Source organism: Notothenia rossii (genome assembly GCF_949606895.1).
Source record: "Notothenia rossii genome assembly, chromosome: 3".
Classification (NCBI taxonomy): domain Eukaryota; kingdom Metazoa; phylum Chordata; class Actinopteri; order Perciformes; family Nototheniidae; genus Notothenia; species Notothenia rossii.
In genome coordinates this window covers 89,520,573-89,537,644 of record NC_136901.1, presented here as the reverse complement: position 1 = coordinate 89,537,644, position 17,072 = coordinate 89,520,573, and the positions used below count along the sequence as shown (strand labels likewise).

The window sequence follows — 17,072 nt, the reverse complement described above, 5'->3', positions numbered from 1 at the left end:
TTAAAGGTCCCATGTCATGGCAATTTCTACTGATCATAATTCCATTGTTGAGGTCTACTAAAATAGATTTATATTGTGCAATTTTCCAAACTCACATTGGTTTCTCATACAGCATCTCTGTATAGTATGTATACAGAGATGCCACTCCCTGTGGGCCCAGTGGCCGTCTGCGAGACAGCGAGACACCGCTGAACTCAGCCTGGGCACACACACACCCGCAGCCTGGCTGGGAGTTTGTGTGTGTGTGTGCCCAGGCTGAGTTCCGCGGTTTCTCGCTGTCTCGCCGACCCCACACCAGCTCACAGTGTCCTGCTCCTCGCAGCAACGTCCCACCGAGTGTGTGTGAGGAAGTCCGTGGATTGGTCCAAACGTAACGGCTCCGCGGACGTAACGTAACGTCATTATACCCGAAATACGTCACTATACCCAAGAAATAAACAATGGAAAAAGAGAAATCTCCAACGAGGCGTTCTGGGGCAGCATAGACAGGTCTTCTCTGTGTTAGAGTTTGACTCGCTACAGGGTGTACTTTGAGGGTTTGTGACTCTGCAGACCGTTTACATGCTTAAAAACCTTCATAACACACAAGGGGACGGGTAAGAACCGGAAAAGCATGACATGGGACCTTTAAGGCTTACTATGACTTTTCATTTGTTCAACATACAGAGAGATACATTCAACAATCTGAGTCATGGCTCACCGAAAGTATCAAACCTCTCTAACACTGGCTGGTGTCTGCCTGTTAGTTAAGGAAGCGCTTGATTTGACGTGCAGCTAACTTCTTCCTCTGCTTGGGGTCACCATCATGGCGGGCTAATCCCAGATTAGCCTCCCAGAGGGACGTCGGTCCAATCTCCTTCATGTCTAGCCAAGTTGAGCTACAAACTGCACTGATTTACAGCCCACACTGAGAGCAGCAGCACACACCACAATGACAACTCTTTATGTAACACTCACTTACACAAGTGTAAATGGGATCTTAGTGGATTTCCTCTCACTGAACTAAAGTGTGGCCCGGTTGTGGTGTTACCAACAAAGTTATGACCACTGAAAGGGGGATTCTGAGAGGCTTTGGGAAAATGTTCACACACACTCAAACTCTCTCTCTCTCACACACACACACACACACACACACACACACACACACACACACACACACACACACACACACACACACACACACACACACACACACACACACACACACACACACACACACACACACACACACACACACACACAGTGGCCTGAAGTGACACACATCAACGCTTGAAAAAAAATAGTTAATGGCAGACGCACATCTGTACCAAATCAGAACTTCAGAGAGAGATGAGGAAGTGGTTGAACTGGAAGAGAAGGCAGAGCGTTGCCTCAGTGGAAATATTACACTTTCAAGGCCAAAATGCCTACAAAATAAAGTCAGTGAACAGAGGCTGTCTGTTTGCAGGGATTCAAACACATGTGGTTGTGATATAAATGCAAAATCCAGCTCAACAGCAAAGGAAAAACACAGTGGACGAACATTATTTGTCTTCCCTGCCGTGATTTATTTAAAATGTCTGAGATTTAAAACCACAAATCATTCATGAGATATATTACTACAGTCCAGATTTTCTATTCAAGTCTTTAGACACATGGTAATGTCATCAAGAGAGAAACAGACATATAAATGTTATTTGTTCTCACTCACATTTCCCCTCCAGACGTCTCAAACTCAACTGGGATTTTAACATATTCAACATTTTTATCACGGTACAAATCTAGTTCATTTATATAGCATATTTAAAACAACCACAGTTGAGCAAAACAGAATCAAAGTATCAAAGGAAGGACAAATAAAAACATTTGTCTTTAAGCTTGGATCCCTAACCCTAACCCGATGTCTTGATCCTGGTATGTTTGCTCTCATTGAATTGACACACATGATATGAATACATTTAATTTCATAGCACTCTTTAAAAACAGACTTAACAAAAGAACACCGACACCTCCTCATCACTCCACCGCTCCCATGTTTTTTTTCGTGTTGCCATAAGTTATTCTCTCTCCGTTGGTGCCCGGGGCTAATGCTAATAATGCTAATGCCAGCAAATGCAATGGCGGCTTCAAAAAACTTTTCAGAGTTTTACGGGCCGTGGTTTGCAATTCGCCCAGCCAATCGAAATCTGTACTTTTTTCTCCCCAGGATAGTCCCACCTCTCTAGCAGGCTCTAGAAATGGGGGTAAAAGTTATCTGAACTAATTTCTCTTTTTGGTGTGAACGCAAAATTCCAGGCACTAACGGAACTAAGCGGGAAAAGTACGGGTAAAAGCACTCCGGTGTGAAAGCGCCTATGGATAAAAAAGACAAAACATCAGGTAGCAAAGCCAACATAACGGGCACAATCAGAATGGGTTTTATTACCAAGTAGGTTTACACGTACGAGGCATTTTCTTGAGTATATGTGGTGCATACAAAAACACAGAGTAAAATGTATCAATGTACAATCAAATAAAGTAAAAAGGTGCTTTATGACATCAAGGCTTGAAATAAAGCTTTTCAAAATCATTCGATAAACATTGAATGGAAGTTAAATGCTCGTCATTACTGTCATTCACCATTTCGACCAACAGTTTTCTGCTTCAGGTGACGTTGATTTCTCCTCCCAAAGGATACAAAGTCGATAAACTCTGACTTGGTGGACATGTTGAGGGACGCAAAAAAAACATTGAATGGATGTTAAATGCTCATTTCCACTGTGTTTATCCATTTCAAAATTAAAAATATAAAATGTAGAATCTTTATCCTATTGTTATAACATTTTTCTGCTTCAGGTGACCTTGAAATCTCCTCAGTAGGACACAACATCGATAAACTCTGACTCGGTGGACTTGTTGACGGACGCTCAGGAGGACAGGACGGTGTTTCGTCTCCACTCTGGATCTCGAGGAGGGACGTAGTTTTTGGAAAGCTGTTTCGGTGTCGCTAACATTTCAACTCGATCACTCGCAGTGGCTTTCCTCGCCGCCTTTGAAACCTGATTTGGGAAATTCAAACATTTTGTACTCAGTTTGAGAACAGATTTACAGCAACTTCAGAAAGTCATCAAACTAAATGTTCATTTCAAATCTTTCTATGTAAGAGCCAGACTTTAAAAAACAAAGATGGAGAGGACGGATAGTAAAAGAGAAATCTGTCTGTGGGGTTTCAGCAGAGGATGCGTCCAGTAGCTGTTTGGCCTATGAATGGAAACTGATGGAAAATTCCACATTAATTGAAACTCATCATGAAAAAACAGCTCTACAGTTCTCGACATGGAGCTGGTTTGAACAGCTGGAACATATTTTAATTTAATTGACTGATGATGTTGAGCAAACAGACATTCAGCCAAAACTGTTCTTGCTTTGTTGAGACGAGTTTTGAAAGAATGTACAAGAATAACTGAATGTGGAGTCCTCTACTATTTAGGAGGGTTTTAAAAGAACATAATCAGAGATGGCAAAAGTCCACACATCCTTTACTGAAGTAGAAGTACAGATACTCGTGTTTAAAAATACTCTGGTTAAAGTAGAAGTACTGACTAAACTTCTTTACTCAAGTAAAAGTAAAGAAGTATGGGCTTTGAAATGTACTTCAGTAAAAAGTACCCCAAACTACCAGCTGTTTTAAAGAGATACCTGACCTCTCTTTGTATTAAAGTTTTTCTCGATTGCTAACACACTCAAATTCTACATAAAGCACAATTATTTTAACTGACACTCAAAGAGCAAAACATCGGCTCAAATCTCCAAAACTCTAAACACGTTTTCAGCTTTTCACACAATTTGCAAATCAACACTACACAATCTTGCAAACCACTGCACACGTTTCTCCACGTGAGACACAGGAATCTGACATAAAGTCACGTGTTAGCTGGTTTAAAACGCTGATATTCAAAATGCCTCACAGATGGACCAATGATCAGGAAACACGTTCCACCTGACCAAACACCTGATAGCATCATTGTTGGCTCATCAATCAGGATGTTAGCACTATAAAAATACCACAGGTGAGTACTTTCTTACAGCATCAATGGAAGCCAACATGGAAGCAAGAGCAAGAACAAGAGCAAGAGCAAGAGGAAGAGGAAGAGCTGGGCTGAGAGTGAGAGGAGGAGGAAGACGTGGGGTGAGAGTGAGAGGAGGAAGAATGAGAGGTAGAGCTGGAGGGAGAGGACGTGGACAAAGAAGAATACTCTCTAATGAAATGAAATGTTATCAACCATGGTGTGACGATGACAGAGGCTGGACAGAGGGTTCAGCCTAATCTAAGCCGATGTACTGTTGCCTCTGTAATCCGGACACTTAGACTTGAAAACAGGTTTGTTACCAGTTTGTAGCTCTGCATAACTAATGATATATCAGTGCTTATATCTGTTGTGTGAAACGGATTTACTTCACTACTGTAATTGAATTGTTGGCATGTTGCATACTATAACTGTACAAACATCCTGCACAATGTACTGTGGTAGACACAGACACTGACCAACCACTATATCTTTGTTGTTTATCTGAAGGACTGATTAACAAAGAGGTGCAGGTGGAAGGCTAAGGATGTTCAATGAGGCACAGGAAGCAGCAGTTACAAACTGGGTTTTGGCAAACAATGCATCACACGTAGAGAGATCCGAAGCAGAGTAACTATGTGCTGAGATGCATGTTGAATAAAATGTGATTTCTTTCAACAACTCATTTGTATTTCTTCATTTACTGTATTTCTGTAAACTCAAGCAATCTTTCTCTGCAGAACCCTCTATGTACAGAGTATAGCCCATAACAGATGAAAGTGCTTTAGATGATGCTCAGCAGTGTGTAGTTGGGTGGTCAAACAATCTAGCATCATGAATGAAGTGTGTTATATTTGGTGCTAAAGTTTGCATTTGGTAAGTGTGTATGTAGTTTTGAGTGTAGTTGTTCACTTAGCAGGAGAAATGAGGTGTTTTGCACTTTGGGTGTGGGGTTTTGTGAATTGTGTTTAGTGTTCTGAGAAACTGAGCAATTAAAAAAAAAAAGTGTGTTAGCAATTGAGAATAACTGTAATAGAACAATAATGTCATTGTTAGCTAATGAATGTTTCCATGCTGAACAACGGCAACATGACAACGTTTTCATTGGTCCCTCTTCTTTAGAGAAGACCAGGAAATGATGGATACACGGATCGTGTTCAAATCAATAGGCACGCAATGACTCTAAATAATAATGATCACGCCACCAAACACACATTTAGACTAAAGGAACCAGCTGTTTGGAAAATGAGAGAAGTAGAAAGTACAGGTATTTGAGTTCAACATGTAAGAAGTAGAAAGTACAGGTATTTGAGTTCAAAGTGTAAGAAGTAGAAAGTACATGTATTTGGGTTCAACATGTAAGAAGTAGAAAGTACAGGTATTTGGTTTCAAAGTGTAAGAAGTAGAAAGTACAGGTATTTGTGTTCAACATGTAAGAAGTAGAAAGTACAGGTATTTGAGTTCAACATGTAAGAAGTAGAAAGTACAGGTATTTGAGTTCAAAATGTAAGAAGTAGAAAGTACAGGTATTTGGGTTCAAAATGAGAGAAGTAGAAAGTACAGGTATTTGTGTTCAAAATGTAAGAAGTACAAAGTACAGGTATTTGTGTTCAAAATGTAAGAAGTATAAAGTACAGGTATTTGTGTTCAAAATGTAAGAAGTACAAAGTACAGGTATTTGTGTTCAACATGTAAGAAGTAGAAAGTACAGGTATTTGAGTTCAACATGTAAGAAGTAGAAAGTACAGGTATTTGTGTTCAAAATGTAAGAAGTACAAAGTACAGGTATTTGTGTTCAAAATGTAAGAAGTAGAAAGTACAGGTATTTGTGTTCAAAATGTAAGAAGTACAAAGTACAGGTATTTGTGTTCAAAATGTAAGAAGTATAAAGTACAGGTATTTGTGTTCAAAATGTAAGAAGTACAAAGTACAGGTATTTGTGTTCAACATGTAAGAAGTAGAAAGTACAGGTATTTGAGTTCAACATGTAAGAAGTAGAAAGTACAGGTATTTGTGTTCAACATGTAAGAAGTAGAAAGTACAGGTATTTGTGTTCAACATGTAAGAAGTAGAAAGTACAGGTATTTGGGTTCAAAATGTAAGAAGTAGAAAGTACAGGTATTTGTGTTCAAAATGTAAGAAGTAGAAAGTACAGGTATTTGGGTTCAAAATGTAAGAAGTAGAAAGTACAGGTATTTGTGTTCAACATGTAAGAAGTAGAAAGTACAGGTATTTGTGTTCAACATGTAAGAAGTAGAAAGTACAGGTATTTGGGTTCAACATGTAAGAAGTAGAAATTACAGGTATTTGTGTTCAACATGTAAGAAGTAGAAAGTACAGGTATTTGGGTTCAACATGTAAGAAGTAGAAAGTACAGGTATTTGGGTTCAACATGTAAGAAGTAGAAAGTACAGGTATTTGGGTTCAACATGTAAGAAGTAGAAAGTACAGGTATTTGGGTTCAACATGTAAGAAGTATAAAGTACAGGTATTTGGGTTCAACATGTAAGAATTAGAAAGTACAGGTATTTGTGTTCAAAATGTAAGAAGTATAAAGTACAGGTATTTGTGTTCAAAATGTAAGAAGTATAAAGTACAGGTATTTGTGTTCAAAATGTAAGAAGTCAAAGTAAAAAGTCGTCAGAAAAATAAGTAGTAGATTAAAGTACTGATACCATAAAAATGTACTGAAGCACAGTAACAAAGTATTTGTACCGCACTACTTCCCACCTCTGCCACTAATAGATAATGAAATGATTTGTCGGGGCTCTTACGGTCCAGATTGAGTCGGCTGGAGGTCCGATCTGGAGGCAGATGTTGCTCTGCTTCAGTCGGGGCAGAGACAGTCTGATCAGCCGTGGAGGGATTTGAGCCGTCTTTGAAGCAAAAGAAACGATGGAGACAGCGCTCTGTGAAAAAAAAACATTCCGACCTTAGACACCTTTGTGGATATTATCAAGACACGTTTATTTAGTATAGCCCAATGACACTTTGTGGAACAAAAAAATGATACAGGGAATCCAGACCTTAGACTCCTCCTAAACAGTATTTCGATCTTTCTGTGTGTACTAACATATTTTGAGATTGACAATAAAGTTGACTTTGACTGACTTTGACTCCTTTGTTGTTGTTATCTATTCAACTGTATTTGATATAGCTCAATATCACTAATCAGTCGTTTTCCAACCCTCTGAGACCCACATAGGACATTTCCATTTTTGTATATCTTTGTGTTTTGCCTTATAAATGGTCATTTCTTTACAGTATAATCAAGTTTTACACATCCCAGAAATCAGCACAACCTTATGTCACTCATTAGAGACTTATATACACTATAATAGGGGATATCAAAAACGGAGCTTGAATTTTTTACTTATTTCATTAAAAATAACTGCTAACCATAACATTGAAAGAAATATTCAACACAGAAAATTGCACACATTTATTATCATTGTATCAGAACTGATTAGAAGATTCTAACGTATTCTGTTCATTAGTTATCCCCATTCTTTTGGGCAGTGTCCATGGGCTTCTTTTTGCCAGGAATTGTAATTTTTTGTGCTGACAATTTTGAAGACTACACATGACAGTTCCTGTCCACAATCACACATGGCATGCTGAGCAGATTCGTCTGCATTTTCATTGACATCGTCGCCTTGAAAAATCAGCTCCAAAGCCTCAGCTGGAGTAAACTTCCTTGCCATACCTCAGTCTACTTTTAAGACACTAATGGCGCTTTTCCACTGCAGGACCTAGCACGGCTTAGCACAGCTTAGTTTGGAGGGCCAGAAAAAAGGTGAAAAAGTAGCCCTGAGCCGGAACTACCCCTAGTGGAAAAGCAAAAAAAAGCTGGCACCACCAGAGCCAAAGACCAGAGCTGAATTCCTAACATATTCCGATGAAATCAAATTTGATCGAAACAAAGTAAAAAGTGTAGATCTGGAATACACAGACACATTCACTTTTTATTTTCAGCTCCTGAGTACAGAGAATGTGACTGGCCGTTGTTACTGGGAAACGGAGTGGGGTGGTGGGAGGGGACTTTGTGTAGGAGTTACATACAAGACCACCAGCAGAGCAGGGGGTTGGGAGGAATGTTTGTTTGGATTCAATGATAGTTCATGGGGGTTATATTGTTTAAATGACAGTTATACCTTTTGGTACAACATCAAAACTCCCGTCGCACCTCCTGAGTCCAACAAAGTAGGAGTGTACCTGGATCACAGCGCAGGCCTTCTGTCCTTCTACAGCATCACTGAAACCATGACTCTCCTCCACAGAGTCCGGACCACATTCACTCAGCCGCTCTATGGTGGACTTCTGTATTAATTACAGTTCTATTGGAGACACTGCTGAGTTCTGCAAACTCAAATAATCATTTAGGGGCCATATGTTGTTCTTTTTCATTTTCAGGTTCATATTTCTATGTAGTGTCTCTACATGTCTCCATGTTTTAATGTTCAAAAAGCTCTTTATTGTTCTCATACTGCCTGTGCTGCAGCACCTCTTTTCACCCTCTGTCTGAAACCAGAGCCCAGTCTGCTCTGATTGGTTAGCTGGCCGGCTCTGTGTTGTGATTGGTCAACCGCTTAGAGATGTCCCGCCCCTTAGCCTATCACGTACAATGTGTTGGAGCGCTAGCCAAGAGTAGCGCCGCAAACTTAGAGAAACTCCCTGCAGACCATTGACATGCACACAAACCTATATATCAAACTGGAGGAAAGAGAAACACCAAAAAGCACAACAAGGCCTCTTTAACCCTTGAACTCTATTATCTCAATGTTTGCCGCTGACAGCTGATTGTTGTGGCATTTCTTCAGATATCAATCAAACATTATGGGCTCAGCTGTACTTTGACATATTGTCTTAAGTTGGTAAATGTTAGAGTTTCTTTAGTGTGTTTAGCTATCACTGCTCATGATGATGTGTGTTTCTCTGCATGAATATTTACATTTATTTATGCTCTAAAATATTGATGAAAATGAGTTTTCATGTATTTCTATGTTGCTGACCCTCTTCCACTGCATGGGTCTTGGGAACTAGCAAAACTACTTCCTGGACACTTTGCTGTTTGTGTGCATTTTTAAAAACATTTTCAATTACAATGTGTTGCTATTGTTGTTGTGAAATATCGTAGATCTGTAAATATCATGATCATATTAATCAATAATGAATGATTCATTATGTTCTTTCACATAGCGGAGATTCTGCTGTAACAAAGTGATTGTGTTGATGAAATCATTAAACCAGTGATAAGAAATAAAAACATTTAACAAAGTTCAGTTTCTCCTTCCTGATTACAATTTGCAATTCTTCTGTATATCTGTAAATTATATACAATCATATGTATAAACAGTATATTATAAGCCTATATTCCTGCTACTGCAACATATTCAACCCTCCTGTTGTCTTCGTTTCCCCCCCCCTTACTTTGGTGTTCGCGGTCAAATTTGACCGGTTCTGTTTTAACTGCTATTACATAAACACAAAAACCATTAATCATCACCAAATTTCATTTAACACCCTTTCAAACTGTACATATTGTATCAGACTACTGGTATACATGAACAACTGCAGTAAATATACAAAGAATAGACACTGAACATGTATTGAGTGTGCCAGTCGTGATCCATGTGGGGGAGGGGCACATAAGAGCGGGACATGTATCATATTGTTGTGAGTGTGTGTGTGTGTGTGTGTGTGTGTGTGTGTGTGTGTGTGTGTGTGTGTGTGTGTGTGTGTGTGTGTGTGTGTTTTATCTGATCCGGATGGTTACTAATTCCTTTTCTTTATGGCGGTCATTTTTGACCAGGAACACCATGGGTGTTACAAAGTTGACTAAATCATCCAAAATTCAATGAAAGTGGTGATCAGCTTTGTATATGTTCAAATGTCTACTGTGAAGGATATCATAAAGCCTTAATGCAATCAAATGTAAAACAAAAAAGTTATGATTTATGAAAGTAGTAAATCGGTCAGATCTGACCCGAAGACAACAGGAGGGGTAAAGAACATTTTAATCATCCAGAATTGTGTATATTGTTTATATTTGATATATTATTATTAATTGTTAACTATTTTCACTTTTTAAGTATTTGTATTTTAATGTTGAGCACACTGGTCCTGTAACAAAATAATTTCCCAATTTGGGATTAATAAAGTATATCATATAATCTAACCTTTATCCAATGTTGACATTTCTGTTCTGCAAATGGATGCCAATACGCACATATTTTGTAAAATAATTATGATCTTTTGAGCGCTCAATACCCTGGGTGTTTTTCAATGTCGAGGATGCTTCCTTGGTAGGACATGTCTTCCGAGTCAGATCCTTCAGAAGTGAGAAAGAATCCCTCATAGCCTCGGAAAACGAAGAATGGTGGAGCAGGCTAACAGGTGTGCGTCATATGCGAGGCCCCGCCTTAAATGGAGCGCGATTTCCACGAAAGATTTGGGAAATTGGTCCGTGCGCAAAGCATTGTGGGGATTTTCAGACCGTGGAGGATACACATGTGCAGCCTCGAAATTTTCCGCAACGAAGGACGCCGGCCTCGGTAGAATTCCAAGGATCCTGGAAATTGAAACAGTCCTTCTGCGGGACTCGATGACGTAGCATCCTTGAAATAGTGGCTCTGGAGGAGCCTTCCTCGACATTGAGAAACACCCCCTGTCTTTTGACGCTTGATCAGATCAGAATATTGACGTATAAACATTATGGCTCACTTTTAGACTGAAATGAAAATAGGAATACAAATATGTATTAACTTCTTATATAAACAAGTTGAAGAAAGAAGCTCCAATAAAAAGTAAAGATTTTTTTATTTTTTTTATTTTATTTTATTTAGTTAGAATGTGTAAAACAATAATACAAAAAATAATAATGAAATGAAACATGAGAATTATTATAATATACAAACTTAAGCAGTATATTAACTTAAGAGGATAAAATAAAATGTCCAATAAAGGATCAAATAAGATTACATTTGAATTCTTTTTTTGAAATATACATGAATATTTAAATACAAATATTACATACATCATAATCTCAGAGTGTAAGTCCTTCAGGATCTCACCTCTCTGTTGCTGTGGAAGTCCGGACGGATGAGTTTTGGGAGGGAGAGCTGCAGGAGTCTCGGTGTTATCACTGCAGAGGTTTTCAGGCGGGGGTCGAGGTGCCAAATGGGACAACTCCTCTCACAGTGAGGGGTGTGAGGAGGCCTGGGGGAGCAGAGAGACACTCTGATGAACTGGGAGAAACACACATGTGAAAAGTCCAGAGGTTTCTTATTGAGCTTTATTTGACTGAATACACAAATTAGTTTTGTTTCCTAAAATGTGCACTTTTCTTTGTGAATACAAAATATGTTTTCAATGGCAATGACAATAAAAGACAATACTACAGTATGTTGAAAACCAAGTGTTTTTTAAAGGAAATGAAAACATATTATTACACAACTTAGTAGAATTCTTATTGGTCAACTTGGACTTTCCAGAGGTCCGTTATGTTTCCGCTAACAGACCGTTGCTAAGGAGAAAAAGACCGTTGCTAAGAAGTATCGGCCGTTGGTAGGAGAACAGACCGTTGCTAAGAAGTATCGGCCGTTGGTAGGAGAACAGACCGTTGCTAAGGAGAACAGACCGTTGGTAGGAGAGCAGACCGTTGCTAAGGAGAACAGACCGTTGCTAAGGAGGATCAAGGGGACTATGTGCAGTCATATCAATCAGCAGAAAGAAGTCCGGTCAATTTAACGTCAGCTGTGAATAACACACTTTAGTTTTCCTCCGTTAGAAAACACAGTGGACTACTTTTTTGATTGTTCATTTTTATATTTGTGAATTTGTTGATTTATGATTGCTAAACTGTCTCCAGTAAAGAGAGATCAAGAGAAGGAAAGAGGTACTAACCCTGCAATATTACCTATACAGTAACAGTTACTAAACATATGATTCCTTATACAGATGGTGACCAAAGTACAAGGATTCATTTTATGAACAAATAAAATTAGCAACCCATATAATAATTCCAGTAACTTTTATCACAGTAATCTTTACATATGTGTCATTTAAGAAGAAGTATTCAAAGTATATCTGCCAGGTTGCTTTGTCTGCTTTATTCATTTATTTCGATTTGTTTTTGGTTGTTTTTCTGGAGCATCCATAAGAGAGGATTACGTTTAGACAGCTGGTGACTTTTGTTTTTTTAATCAATGTAATGCCTGCTTTCTAAATTACAACAGAGCCTATTCATTTCGATGTCATGATTTTTAGTTTGGTGTGTTCAGACATGGTTTTATGTTGAAATTCAGTTCTCTTTCTTAGGTTGGTCCCTGATGGCTTTTGTCCGGATGTTCCTCATGCTACAGATTTATGGATTTATGTTTTTTTCATTGTCAACAGCTTTTTGTTACTTTGAACCCTTCTCCTCATTCTGCATTTGGATCCTGATTTTCCCTAACCCTGACATTAGAGCATTGAATTCAGAGAGTAAAGCAAATCTCTGTGTAGCCCTTCCACATGTTCTGCTGCTGTGTTCGGGGTTTATAAAAAGATGTTCTGTCTGCGAGCGTCCCCAGGGGTCCCGAACTGGGGACAATATAATAATCTCTATTGTCTCGACTCATATGCTCCCACAGTCTGACACTGAAATAACAGATGTCCAAACGCTGGCTTCCTCACCGTAGTGTTGGAGCCTGGACCGCTCATATTTAACTGTTTGATATAAAATATTCTGCTGCCATTAAATCCTAGACTGTAGGCACACTGAGGGGGAAGGAAAGCAGTTTGAAGTTAAAAAAAGATGGATGTCCGCTGGAGGATGTGGACATAATCTCTAAAACAGGAACCTCAAGGAGTTTAGTTTTGTTCTGGTGATTTTTTATAACATTAAATCAGTGATGAGTGGTTAGATATGGAGAATATGTAACCAAATGTTTGAGGTAAATGGACAATAACAATTCAAATAGAATAATGGAAATTTCAAAGCAAACGTTTAGCACTGTCCTTTACTTAGTGAGGTTTTTTTATAATAATAATAATATGTCAAAAAAAAAAAAAAAACCCATGTCTCAGAGTCTATGGTGAAGTCTTCAGATTGGTAGTTTTGTGTGATAAACAGTTCAATATTAAAAAAAAAATAGCAAGTAGAGAGTCCTCAGAATTGAGCAGATGGAACCGATAAACGAGACATTTCTGCGTGATAAATAACCGCTCTGGCTCCTCGCTTCTTAAAATAAGCAAAGTCTCGTTGTGGTTACAGCTTCAGTGAGAGAAGAATGTTTATCCTCCTCAGATTTTTTTCTTAAAATGATTTCTAGAGGCCTGTAGTGTTGAAAGTAATCTCCCCCTCGAAAAAAGTAAGAATAATATGTACGATATTTTGTGGGACAGAAATATATACGTATTTATTTTTTTATAGACATGTTTAAACTTTAAGATCGGTAAATCTTGAGGTAATATATATGATGGTTTAGGGACAATGTTTTTGTATTTCCATAAAATGTGTATTGTTGTAGTGGTTCTGATTTTATGGTCTGGCATTCCTGAAATGTCTTAGTAACATTGTTTTGAAAAGTGCTGTTTCAATAAGGTTTATTATTACAAAACTGTTTAAACATTTTAAAGATATGCATACGTGACACGAGCAGCGGTGTGTAAGGGGGTCTTTTTAAAATAGCTTCCCGAATGGGCACAGCTCCCCAAGGGCTCATGGGCTCGTAATCCACCTCCCCGCGTGTCCCGTGGAAGATGCGCTTGTTTTCGTGCACGCGCTACCGTCGCCGGGCAGCAGATCTGCCGACACATTCCCCGGTGTACAAAGCGAAACGTCCTTTGAATAAAATATAGCCCAGTTAAAAGTTAAACTTCTAGATGCATTTTCATCTGCAAAAACCAACACAACAATAAAACTGTTTTAGCTAAGATGTTAGCTTGTTAGCTTAAAAGAAGGGTAATATAACTTCAGATTGTTTGTATTAGAGTTGTCCCGCCCCTTAGCCTATCACGTACAATGTGTTACAATACGTACAATGTATACGTACAATGTGTACGTACAATGTGCACGTACAAAGCGCTAGCCAATAGAAACGTGAGTTAGGGATGTCACTATGTTACAGGAGTAAACAAAGGAGTAAAATGGAGGCGTTTCCGACATGGAGGTTGTTCCTTCTTGAGGGAACACATGGATTTTAGCCTTTGCAGAGCATTTACAAGCACCAAAACCTATAGAACACACTACAGGAAAGGATAAACCCTGAAAAGCACAATAGGGCCTCTTGTAAAAAAGTAAGCGTAAATATAAAAGGCACTAATTTGACCTGTGTTTCTTTGGTTCTGCTCCACTTGTCCTCACTTTATTGACTCATGTTGGATCTAATGAGGCTTTTACCGGTTTTCCTGGGCGCTGCGCCTCCTGCTCCTGGGTGTCGACAGGCGGACAATGTGCTCGTACTGGGATGGTTTGGAGGAAGGACGTGGGGTCTTCCTGGAGGAGAAACTCGCCTCCTCCTCCTCTTCCTCCTCTTCCTCATCTTCCTCCTCCTTCCTGCAGGAAAGTGGAAGCTATTACCACATCCATTATGTGTTGTTGGTCTGCGACAGAAGAATGTCTTGAGCCATGAGGAAGGAGGAGGAGGGGAGACAGAACAATGGACGAGGTAAAATCATCTCTACCCACAAAGACATACATTTGTTAAACTCCAGTGGAGACAATGGGCTGACACATAACGGAGGATGAATGCTCCCAGCTGACAGTTTAATTCTGGCTCATTGTTTGGCTGGAAAGAAAATATGTTGTCACAGTTATCATGTTAAAGGATTTAAGGCATCATCTCTGCAAAGCAATTCCTAACATAAGGCTGGTCATATTTTATGAAAGGCATGAAAAGACCACACATTGATTCGAGTGGTGACGGAAACTTACTGAGAGTAGTCCCAAACAAATGCACTATTTATTTGTTGACGTTATTTTTCCTTAAACTACAGCATCCAGCTGTTTTACGAAGTTGCTCAGCCGGATTTAAGTCTATTTGTGACACATTTTAAAAGATTTATGCCATCAAGCCAAATCTCACATCTGAGAAGCTCGAACCTGCAATTGATGGTTTTCGCTTGATTAATAACTTTGAAGATTTATCAAAACTTCAAAATCTATCTGTTTATTTGTTGTGAATTGACATATTAAGAAATGGTCAAATTATTTCAGAACTACAAGTCGATCAACAGAAACTGCAAACATTTTGAACATAAGATTAAAGTACGGAAGAACGGTCTCTTTGTAAGAACTGGAACTCTCTTTTTTGACTGCGTTTCCATAATTTGACCATCTTTTTTTTAGCATTCAAACCACTAACAATGGCTTTATGGCCCCCCTGAACTACAAAATGTCACTCAAGAGACATGTGCCAACCAGAAAGATTCTCAAAAAGACAACGGCTAAGAAAATTACATAAAATGACTACAGAGACACAAAACAGCAACAGAAACAGGCTTAAAAACCAATAAGTCTCTGTATCCTGCTTCGGAGGCTCACTGTCTCAGAATCCAGCCACGCTATAACACAACAAACAATTTGAAGATGTCCATGTATCAGTCCATAATGAAAATATACAGTAGCTGCACCAGCTGCCATACATCTTTCCACACTATTAATAATGACTTTGACCAGTAATGTTGTGATATTTGATTAAAAGGAGCAGGAACAGAGTCTGACGGGTAATCAGATTAGAAATGAACTACGTGGACTGCAGGGAGAAAGAGCAGCAGAAGAATCTAACACATTTATCACAATTTAGATGTCGTATTCACCAATACAAATCAAGCCAATGAACACAATCTCTATATTTTCATTTGCTCCTCCGCTCTGAATCTCAGATGAACTTCCTGCTCCAAAGCAAGCCAGCAGGTGTTTGCTGTCATCTTCAGTTACAGTGAATTACTGTTATTTACTCTGCGAGGAGCACTTCCTGTGTGGGCTTCTGATTGAGTTACGCTGCATGTGGCTGTGCTTAGAATCTGACAGCTGAGGCGGGGGGGGGGGGGGGGGGGGTGTAAACAAGAAACATGATCAAAATAAAAGCCTCTAAAAGACGGCGCTAATCGATCCTGAAGCCCTCTGAGGAGATGGTGGTGCAGCTGCTGGCTTCAGTCCTGAACATCACTTTGCATTTCCTGAATAAACTCAGTGCCAAAACAGCATCAGAGTCATTATCTCTTCAGCTTTGCAAACATTTTTTCTAATATGTCGATGCAGCACAGGATGAAAAGGCTCGTGTCAGACCTCTCGTGCCTTTTTCAAAAGAGTCATCAATACTGTACCTGCGGGGGTCCTCCCTTGCTGAGAAGTCTCTTTTGTGTCTGGACAGGTATTGGATTCTTGCACTTGGAGCGGCTCCTGATGCAGAAAGCGGCCATATTGGATCCTGGTTGCCCCAGATCACCTTCTCACTGATCAAGAAAAACATGAAACGTTTACAATAAGGAGCAGAGATGATGATACGGTTGGTTGATGTTGTGTTTGAAGGAACCTGGGGATATGGTCAACATCATGATACAGGTGATACACTTCAATGTTTGTGATTCTGTAAGCAAGGTGATATATTGCAAACTTTTTTTTAAATCCACATTGAACACATTTAGAGAGAGAGATTTAATATGTTGTGTCTACGGGACCAGCACAAAATAAATGTTGTGTCACTTATGTTCTTCTTGAATCCTAAACATAGCTTTAGGAAAACTATCATAGCTATTTCCCCTGTGTGTGACCTGGAGAATGTCTTATTTTATGACGTACTTATGTTCTGATTTGTTTTTATTGTCTGTAACATTAAATGTGTGATGCTGTGTTGGAGATTGTTAATCTGAAAGAGGCTTTACCTACTTTGACTTTTATGTAAATAAGATTATTAAAGTCCCTGTGAAGAACATGCCACAACTTAGTGTGCAATCTAAGCAAAGACAAATATATATACATTTGCCTATAAGTCAAGTAAATAATGGAAAGATATAAGAAAAAGATCATTATTTTTTAGCTTAACAAATTAAGTTTTGGTC

General features: G+C 39.0%; 1 protein-coding gene and 1 long non-coding RNA gene across 3 annotated transcripts; one reads left to right on the top strand and one right to left on the bottom strand.

Moving 5' to 3' along the window:
* Positions 1 to 1,538: 1,538 nt before the first annotated feature.
* On the bottom strand, positions 1,539 to 16,483 carry spmap2l (sperm microtubule associated protein 2 like; the record flags this gene model as incomplete). Of its 2 annotated transcripts, XM_079673307.1 has the most annotated exons (5): positions 1,539 to 3,017; positions 6,800 to 6,934; positions 11,099 to 11,243; positions 14,410 to 14,565; positions 16,338 to 16,483. In XM_079673307.1, 5 exons carry the CDS (start codon positions 16,481 to 16,483, stop codon positions 2,886 to 2,888), a joined length of 714 nt encoding a protein of 237 aa, XP_079529433.1. In that variant the 3' UTR covers positions 1,539 to 2,885. The 2 variants fall into 2 exon arrangements, with proteins under 2 accessions (XP_079529433.1, XP_079529434.1); XM_079673308.1 differs by lacking the exons at positions 14,410 to 14,565; positions 16,338 to 16,483 and adding an exon at positions 13,657 to 13,891.
* Positions 14,517 to 16,862, top strand: LOC307034475. Its single transcript, XR_013806929.1, has 2 exons — positions 14,517 to 14,677; positions 16,385 to 16,862. It is a non-coding gene; the product is annotated as an uncharacterized lncRNA (long non-coding RNA).
* The last annotated feature ends 210 nt before the right edge of the window (positions 16,863 to 17,072 follow it).